The 10,000-nt window shown below is 40.6% G+C and overlaps 1 protein-coding gene across 2 annotated transcripts in view; it reads right to left on the bottom strand.

Moving 5' to 3' along the window:
- Positions 1 to 1,135: 1,135 nt before the first annotated feature.
- The window catches only part of zc3h12b (zinc finger CCCH-type containing 12B), a 15,478-nt gene continuing 6,613 nt past the window's right edge, over positions 1,136 to 10,000 (bottom strand). Inside the window, exons 3-6 of one of the 2 annotated variants that reach the window (XM_060863140.1) lie at positions 9,383 to 9,522; positions 9,043 to 9,277; positions 8,850 to 8,956; positions 1,136 to 8,723 (exon numbers count right to left, since the gene is read on the bottom strand). In XM_060863140.1, the coding sequence (XP_060719123.1) occupies positions 7,255 to 8,723; positions 8,850 to 8,956; positions 9,043 to 9,277; positions 9,383 to 9,522 (1,951 nt within the window). In that variant the 3' untranslated portion in view covers positions 1,136 to 7,254. Of the gene's footprint in view, positions 8,724 to 8,834; positions 8,957 to 9,042; positions 9,278 to 9,382; positions 9,523 to 10,000 lie in introns of both variants that reach the window. The other variant, XM_060863139.1, reaches the window with a different exon arrangement.

The following is a 10,000-nucleotide window of genomic DNA, read 5'->3' on the forward strand; positions in this document are numbered from 1 at the left end:
TCTGTTACAGGGTTCTGAAGGGACGAGCGGTGAAACCTGTCGGATTGTTCACACCAGACACAATCACGGTTCTTTAAGGGATCATTGAAAAATATTCTACATGAACTTTTTGTGAAGGAGAAACTGTAGATCTGTAAAGAAACAAACCAAGAACCTTTAACGGAACCGGGTTTACAAACAGTTTTCTAATGAACAGATGAGTGGACAGGGTTCCCACGCGTCCTGGAAAACCTGGAAATCCTGGAAAATTAATGACCAATGTTCCAGTCCTGGAAAACACATGGAAAATGTGAGAAAACATAAACTGTCCTGGAAAAAATCTTGTTGTCTTGGAAAATTATTATTTTTAAATGTTCTTGATCATTTAAAGAACAGTTTACAACTCTGGTCAAAACAATTAACGTTAGTAACAGAAAGCGCTCTGTTCAGGGACGCTGAGTTTTGACGGGTTTTTTCTCATGCTGTTTAATCTCGCTGTTGTAAACATGATGTAAACATAAGGCGAAGGCCGGTAACTTATAACAGGTTTACTTATATAAACTTAAAAACACGTTTGCAAATGTGATGTTGATTTTTGCACCAGTTCACTAAACAAGAAGTTAAGTGACTTCCTTTCTATCCTTCACTAACCGTAGTAGTTCCAAACAAAGCCGGAACAGAACGTTTTTACCAACATACAATACAGTGGCGTTTCTTTGAATATGCGTTTATTAACGAATCGTTTGTGAAAGTGAGTCAATGACACATTCATAAATGGGAAGGGAAAGTTTAACAAGAAGGGCCTTGGCAGTTGTTATAATGTGTTCATTATAATAAAGTGAAGAGTTTAACTTCAGAAGCTCTGTGTGTGTATCTGGTGTTTTTCTAATTTTATAGTTAAGTAATAGCCATAAAGTTGTTTTTAAGACTTCTGGAGAGAAGAACATATTACTTTAGACCGTGAATCTGTGATCCTTGTCTTTTTTTCCTAAATTTGAAATGTCCTGGAAAATGATCTCTGAAAAAGAGTGGGAACCCTGGTGGATGATGATGTTGGTCTGTCGCCCTCTAGTGTGTGGAGGAATAACATCCAGTGAGTAAAAAGCTCTTAAAGACAAAACAAGATCGATTTAGAGACCAAAAGAACAGAGAGATGAAACTGAAACGTAACCAACAGGGTTTGGCTTTATTGAAGAAAAACAAACACATTTTGTCATTGAGACTTACATTTTGTTTGAGTCTACAGACTCAAAGAGTTACAAAGTTCCTTCTTTTTGGGGCTCTGTCTTTTTTTTTTTTTTTTTAAACGTGAGTGTTTCGTTCAACACAGAACCGAACACACCAAGCCACATGTCGCTGTTACAACACGAGACTTCAGAGTGTTCTGATCCACTCGGCCGGCCTGCAACGGCGCGAAAAGAAAAGCAAAACGCATCACGGTACGATAAAGAAAGGAAAAACTAGAGAGTTTGTTTGAGGACACGATTAAGAGGTCGTTTCACTGTGTCACAAAAAAAATCGCGATTTAATCGTTTCATCATAGCAAACATCAAGATTCATGTCTTCAGTGGAGTTCATGATGAACCTGTTCATTCCTGAGACTGGGTCTGTGTGTGTGTGTGTGTGTGTGTGTGTGTGTGTGTGTGTGTGTGTGTGTGTGTGTGTGTGTGTGTGATAGATAGCTGGTAAATTTGAAATACACACGTTTCTTATTGGTGGTTTAAGTTTACAGCAGTCCATGACACAGGGATCCTCAGAGAAAAGTCATTTCTTTCTTCAGAACGTTCTAGAATCAAAATTCACTGCTGTGACTCTAGAACCGACTTTTTGTGATACACACATCTGTGTCAAAAGTCCTGGATTCACAAACAACAAAGGTTTTACAGTCTATAAGGCAGGAGTGTGTGTGTGTGTGTGTGTGTGTGTGTGCTGATATTAAATTCTCATATCACAATAAAGTACACTTGAACAACAGGAAATTTTTCCAGGAACCAGCAACATTCTTAGGAACCATATTTTTTTGGAAACAAGGAACCTTTTCAGAAACAAATAAACCTCCTCAGGAACGTCTGTAATGTTTTTTGGACCCTTTTCAGGACCCATGGACATTCTGAAGAATCTGGAAATGCAGAGATTTTTATTGACTTATGAACATTTCCTTAGATGGAACCCACAACCTTTTAACAAACAGAATTGACAGGAACTCCACCTGGAACCATGTTTTGGAACTCAGAAACTTTAGGCATTTTTAAATTGGCTGAGTTACTCTGATATTTAACAGATTAAATACATGCTTACTGTGTGTGTGTGTGTGTTTGTGTGTGTGTGTGTGTGTGTCACCTCAACGCAATACAACACACCTCTGTGTGTGTGTGTGTGTGTGTGTGTGTGTGTGTGTTTGTGTGTGTGTCACCTCAACGCAATACAACACACCTCTGTGTGTGTGTGTGTGTGTGTGTGTGTGTGTTTGTGTGTGTGTCACCTCAACGCAATACAACACACCTCTGTGTGTGTGTGTACTGGTCCTCTGTGTTGTTGCTTCTTTTGGGTTCTGTCCCAATTCACTTGCCATAAAAACACTGTCACATTAATCTCAGCTCACACGTCGCCATGGTGACGATCACATCCGAAAACACGTCCTACTCACTACATACTGCACAACTATTTTACCATTTCACAGCCACGCATAACCCACACCATGTGGAGATTTCCCATAATGCACTTGTCAGGAGAGAGAGGGGGTGGGGGGGTGTTTAAAAAAAAACAAACCAAACAAAAAAACTAAACAGAAAATATTCCAATTCTTCATGAATCCACATTTCAGTTCACACAAAAGTCCAGAGCGATTTATTCATATTCATATTATTTATTACACATAGAAACCCTGGCTAGCTGGAGATAGCAAGGTGACGTGTGTGTGTGTGTGTGTGTGTGTGTGTGTGTGTGTGTGTACATGCTTGTAAAAAGCACTAATACTGTGCAAATTCATGTGGTTTCAGTATTTACAAAAGAAAAAATATTTATATATGTGTTTATATATAGATTTGGACAGTAGCATACAGTCCGTGTGTGTGTGTGTGTGTGTGTGTGTGTGTGTTACCCCCATCTATACATCAGAGGGACATAAAAGTGTGAGAGAGAGTGAGAGAGAGTGAGAGAGAGAGTGAGGTCACTTCCTGTTCCTGTGTGAGAACATGTTTGGGCTCTGACACACCGAGCCAACTGGACCGGAGGTGATTTCCGGCGTGTTCCGTATCGATGGATGGCAGCAGAAGCTTAATAAAGAGAAACTGTGTTTTATTGTGTTTCAGTAAAACTACAAAACTGATGTAATTAGTTCCAGAACACCTTAAACCCAGAACTTTATTCAGGATCCAAATGTTTCAGGAACCTGGAAATCCTTTCAGTAACATTTAACTTAACTAACAGGAACTAAAGGAACTTCTCAGGATCACAGGAACCTTTTTTAGGAATCGAAGCTTTTACGAAGCTACAAACCATTTAAAGAACTAGGAACAATTTCTCGAACCTAGGAAAAGTTCCTGTTGTGTTTATTCTTAGAAATCTGTCTTTCTTTTTTTTTCTACCAACATTGACTGATATGGTAGCGACGTTGGCGGTTTAGCTACATCTCAGTCACACTTCTTGGTGCTGTCGGTTCTTCGGCGTCGGCTAGGTGTGTCAGGGCTTTGGTGAGTGGGCGTGTCTCTTTTCTCCTAACCATATCTGACAGATTAACATCAGTCAGTCACATTTTATTGACCACGCCCACTCAGTAGCCACATAAAGTCTTTTAATATGGGAGAAAAAGAGAGTAAAAGACATGAGATAGAGAGATGAGGATGTGAGAGATCCCTGTCTATAGACATCTTGCCCGGCAGGAAACAAGCCTTCTGTTTGGGCTACACTAGTGACACATAGTGTCACTAACATTATGGCATTAATGTGTTTTTTTTTATCCTTTTAAATAAAACTAAGCTATTTTTTATAGATATATAACTCTATATATTTATATATATATATATATATGTATTTATGCAATACTGTACAGCTCAAGTTTTTTACAATCAAGAAATAGATACAATTTGTATCAACAAGCAAAGGTCGTTTCTAGACATTTGAGGCGTGATAACTTGCTGCAGGTCAAATAAATAAATAAAAAAAAAGAGATTTACCTCAAATGTAGTCAAGAAAGTACGGACATCAACCTCATCGCATTGAGGCTTCAGAGTTGACCACAAGATCCACATCCAGGCTGATCGTTACATCTGGGGTTAAATATCGATGATGTTATCGATGTTTAACAAACTTCCTTTCCTTCTATTTTTTCCCCAGATTTAAATATGACCACAAACTGGTTCCCAATTTGTCCAAATATTTTAAATAGGAACTAATAACAGTGAACTTTACTTGGAGCTTTAGGAAAACACGACCATGATCAGGATTCACAACACTTTCAACCCACTTCCTACAACAGATGTATGGGATCTGGGAGAAACATTCCGGGTTCCTTTTTAGGAGCCTAGAACCTATTCTGGAATTCTTTTTCAGGAAGCCTGGTGAGACTTTTATCCAGGATCCCAGAAACATTTTAAAGAAATCAGGAACCTTTTCAAGGAACTATTTTAGGAACTAAAATTAAACACATTTAAACTGCAGTATGTACGGCTGATTTTAGTTCCAGGAACCTTTTTATCTCCTCTTCAGGAACCCATCGGTGTGTTGCATATTGTATGTCTGGAACTGGAAGAATATTGTAGCCTGGGGAAGTTAGCCAAGCTAGTTTGGCTATGTCCTAAAATTTTTGAGAACTGAGGAACCTTTTCAGGACCTCAGAAACCATTACATGGATCCAGGAACCTTTCTAGGAACCTATGTAGTGGTAAATGCTAAAACAATTTATATCACCGTGTGAAAGTCAGAACAAAAGAATTAAAAAAAGAGCGCAGAAAAATTAGCAGCAAGCGACCCGTCAATCAAATGTAAGAAACAACCCAACGACAGCCTGGTGTTCTGAGTGTGTGTGTATCGCACAGGGAGAAACAGGTAGGCAGTGTGTCCCAACCTTCGCACGAGCGGTAACCTGCGCTCATGAAAACAAAACCCCAGCAAACTACAACAACGAAATAAAGTGTCCTTTTTCCACCCAGACGCAGAGACACTTCTCCAAGTCTGGAACATTCAAGGATTCTACTAAGCTTGTGCTAATATAATAATATAATATACAAAGACGGTCAGAACGGCGGCGTCTCCCAGCACCAATCAGAAAACAGATGCTCTTCAGGAGCATTTTGCTGATGAGACACACCAACTGTCATCCCTTCATTAATGCACAAATTTCGTTAAGTTGCTATACGTCTTAACTGACTATCGAGCCAATTAAGTGTCAAGCTCTTGATTTCTCATGCATCAATTTGGAGCTTATTAAAGCTATAATGACTACAGTTCTGATGCTAAAATCGACACGTACGATTAGTAAAATAACTGAGTCCTCGTTGACGTCATCGTTACAAAATGGACGTTTCAGGACCCAGCCCAGGTTACAGTGTTGAGCTAGCTAGCTAATTACACATAAGACTCATGTAATGCTATTAGCTAGTAATCTTCTGGTAACACAAGCTAGCTAATTTAGCAAGATGAGTAGCTAAAAAAAATTATTTCAAGCTACTAAGCTACTATGTCTATTGTACCGATGACGTCAAGGTGGACAAGCTCGGCAGTTTCCAGACCAAAGTTAAAATCATCCGTATAAATCACTGCCGCTGTATATTTCCAGCAATTAACTTCCAGCAATTAAAACACGCAAATTTGAAAATAAATGTCATATCGCTCATGACCTACACAGCTCAAATACCAATCTGTTACCAAAACAGAGCTTAAAGACCACGTAAAGAACACTTTCAAATTTAATCTGAGAAAATTTCTAGATTCTGTAAAGTTACTGCACAATAAACACGTCTAACAGGCTATATAACGCTAGCTACTAGCTAGCATTTTTGTAACACTCAAACACACACTGATTATCTTTTTGGCCTTGTTTAAGCAGCGTGATATAATGTTTTAAATGGCTTAGTGCGAGTGAGGAGATAGGGATACTGTTTGCTTTTTTTTTTGGCAGGTCAGCGGTGTTTCACTCCAAATACCAAGGTAGTCTTTGCAAAGTGGTATCGCTAACACAGGAAAATAATTGCTCTAAATAACCGCTAGTGCTTAAATACTAAACACACACGGTGACCTCAACAACCATCAGAAAAATATATATATATTTATATATTACGTTAACACACTTGTGGTGAGGTCACACGATGTAAGGCCATAAAAGTTTAAAAAGGTCAAAGTTCATGCTTTGAGGTACTCCAGAGTTAACGCTCCTTTCGGAAATTTCACGTTTTCACCTTTTCACGAGGCAAATAAAACATAAGATAATCGCACAGTCACGATATTTACACTGGTGCAATTTGTGAATCTGTAATCGATCTCATATCACAATTGTTTCTGATCTGTGTTTCGCTACAGGGTTTTTCAAATTATTTATTTCCTAAGAATTAAATTTAATACTAAAAGGAAATATGTTAATCATAAAACAACTAAAGTTAACGATCCTTAAGAGACAAAATGACTGAAAATGGTACTGTATTTTCCAGAGAATACGACATTTTCTTTCTCTCTAGCAGGTTTATACGACGTAGCGTATAATTTGCACATCAGCCTAAATTTAATCAAATGTAAATGCCTGCAATATTAATCCAACAGAGAAATGTGTAGGATCGTTTTTTTCTCTCCAAGCAGACAGAATTTGTTGGTAGGAGTTTTTATAGAGTTCAATATAATGTATTTCTGAAAAATACAGCACTTTAAACTTATAAAAATAAAAACAGCTGGTCATCACTGATCTACACTCGGATCTTGTAAGTGCATTTTGGCCAAATTTCAAACCTAAAAGTTATGAATCTAAAGAATTAAATTGCTTAATACACCTTAAGCAAAAGACAAACTTGCTTCATTCTTCAGTGGGTGATTTCTTTAACCTCGGTACGAGGCCCATCATCGAACTTCGGCCAACTCGGACTAATGCTACATGATGTAGCATTGGTAATCTGAATCATGCTGCTAATGCAAAAAATAGTTATGCTTGGATACGGAAAGATCACCAGGGTGATTAAAAAAATAGAATATAGGAAAAAGGAATTTGATCTTCGTGTGACTGGCTGTGTAGATCCATTTTAAAAAATGTGTAAGCTTTACAAAACGTTGTAATGCTTCTCCTTCATTTACTCAATGAGAGGACCGTAGTTTCGTTACAATAACTGCTGCCAGCTGCTGAGGATCTGTCATATGAGGATTCTTCTCCATGACCGAGTGGACTACGTATGCTGGGAAGATATTGCAGAGGTTTCGGTAAGTCTGGTACTGATGTTCAGGGATCGGATGGCGCTCTTGCGGTTCCACTGGTCCGTGATGTCCTGGCTGCATATCCCACGGTGACCTCCAAATCTGTTCCATCTTTTCTGGCATACTCCGAACCATCACTCGTTCACAGCAAGGCATGAGTCCTCCCGTCAGTCCGTAACCTCCATACCCATAAGGCTCGTTCCCACACGGTAAAGGATCCCAGCTAGCATGTTGCTCTCGACACAGAGGGGGCCGACGCTGCCGGAGGGGATTACTTTCATAAAGGCGGGAATCTGAAATGCTGTCCATTCTTGTCATTCCCAAAGATCTGCCTGGCTGAGCAGGGCCAGACGAAGGCAACACGTTCTGGGGAAGCGGAGGATAGTCACCCGGGCAACTGGATCGAGCTCCAACCACTGGGTGCTGCGCGTGAGGCACGAGGTGGGCCGAGGTTTGTTTGCGTGGCCCAGGTTTGGGTTCATCCGTGCCATAACTTTGGACTCTTGTCAAAGCCTCATGGTGAAACCCATGAGCAAATGCTTGCAAGCGGGACTGTGCTTGAGATTGCACTTGGGATTGAACTGATGGTGGAACCTTCATCCCATCATCCATGCTACCTTCCATGGAGTACATCTCTCCACCGTAGGAGGAGAATGAGTCTGAAGAGTGGCTGCGTCCAGATTCAGGACAAATGCTGGAAGCTCGACCGGGATATCCTCCTCCAACTCCAACCGGATCTGGCTGTTCTAAGCTACAGAAGCTGTCTTGCATGCTTCCTAAGCTCATGGTGGAGAAATCGCTCAGCATTGAATAGTATCCATGGTCACTAACTACAGAATCATATTTGGGAAAAGGTTCACTGTATGCCATGGAGGCACCCTGGCTGTTGGTGACCAAGATTGGAGGGTATTGGATGCTTCCTGCATGTTCTAATGAGCTGTGTGTGAAGTGAAGTGACCCTGGAACTGGGCTACTAGCAGAACGAGTGTTTAATGCCCCGGCTGCATGACTTTTTGTCTGCGGCATGGTCGGGACACTAAGAGCTGTCACTAAAGAAGGAACCGAGCTTGCTTCGGCTTTCCGAGCCGGGCAGAGTCGCTCCTCCTGGTCGCATCCCACTGAACGAATGCTCGGGTCCGACTGACGTTTCGGTGCCACTCGTTTCACCTCAGAACAATCTCCTTTTGCAATGGCACCAGATGAGCTGCATTTTGCGAGAGCACCTTCACTCATGGTTTTGACGGCAGACAGCTTGGCAAAAGCTCTGAGTTCGTCTGCGACAGATCGTATAGGCTGCGCTGCTCTCTCTGGGTGGTAGTACTTGCACTTGTGACCATAGGTGCACTTCTTACCTGAAATTCAAGAAAATAAAAACAGGTCAAACAAATCTTTAATTTTTAATTAAACTTAGACATATGGGTGTATTTTAATTTATTTAATAATGATAGTACACAGTTGCCTACATTTGTTGTACTGACCATAAGGACATGGCTGCTTTTTATGCTCAGGGACAACAGGTCGCTTGCGTAGGAAGTTTTCCAGGCTTGGACCATGTCTGCCTAGCGGGTCATCTGGTGGCATAAACCTACAAAAACACAATGAAAAACTTTAACTGGTGCCACGAGACACATTATCATTTACATTTACAAAAAAATATAACCTTTAGCTTACTTGTCATTGACAAAACTGTACATGAGGAGCCGTTCTTCAATGAACTTTTTCCACTCTGGCTTTTCATTCTGCAGATCTCGATAGTTATCATTCGACACGATGATGCCGTCCGAATCGCACGCCAATTTAACGATAAAGCGATCGTCGTAACAAACAACACGTCGTCCCTGGACTCGACGAGAAGGAGTGAAGACGAGGATCTTCTCTTTTTCCAGTTTCCTAAGGATTTCCTGATCTGAACACAGAGGTGGCATCACATTATGTCTCGTAATGAGACACAGAATTGCGCTTTAACCACGTAAACATAAGGATGCAGTCCTGGGTTCTTTTACATACTCACCTGTTATAGGAGCGTCGGGTCGGGACTGCTCTTTCCTCCAGGCTGGTACAAACACTGTGATGTCTTTGTGTCCTCGCTCCAGGAACCAGTCAACTGCCAACTGGATGCCCAGGCATGAGAAAACCTCTTTGTTTCCATGGCTACAAAACATCCCAGACACCAGGTTACTCATGTACACATGGAAAGGTACACAGGTTGATATACACATGATCATCCACCAACAGCATGTATACTATTAATCCATAGACTGCTTCAAGGAATTGGTGTGTTAGCATGGGCTACACCTGTCCTGCACTTTACAGGATGCAATAAAATCCAGGGATGTTGGTGCATCTCGTATTTTATCGCTCTTCACTATTAAAACCTGGCTGATGGCAGACAAGCAAAATGCTGGTTATTTTCATTAATTGTGTCAAGTGTCTGTTTCAACCCATTTTCTGACCCTACCACTAGGGGCAGATGTACACTTTTACTGTAATGTTATTATTTATCATTATTGTAGGTTTCTGCATCACCAGTTGGATTTCAGGTGATAAAGTGTTTCATGTATGATTAGAAAATAGAGGTAAGTGCCTCCTGTTACACCTCCTGGTGGGTGTGGTAATGACCAGCATGTTT

This window comes from Tachysurus vachellii, chromosome 26, assembly GCF_030014155.1.
Source record: "Tachysurus vachellii isolate PV-2020 chromosome 26, HZAU_Pvac_v1, whole genome shotgun sequence".
In the NCBI taxonomy this organism is placed as follows: domain Eukaryota; kingdom Metazoa; phylum Chordata; class Actinopteri; order Siluriformes; family Bagridae; genus Tachysurus; species Tachysurus vachellii.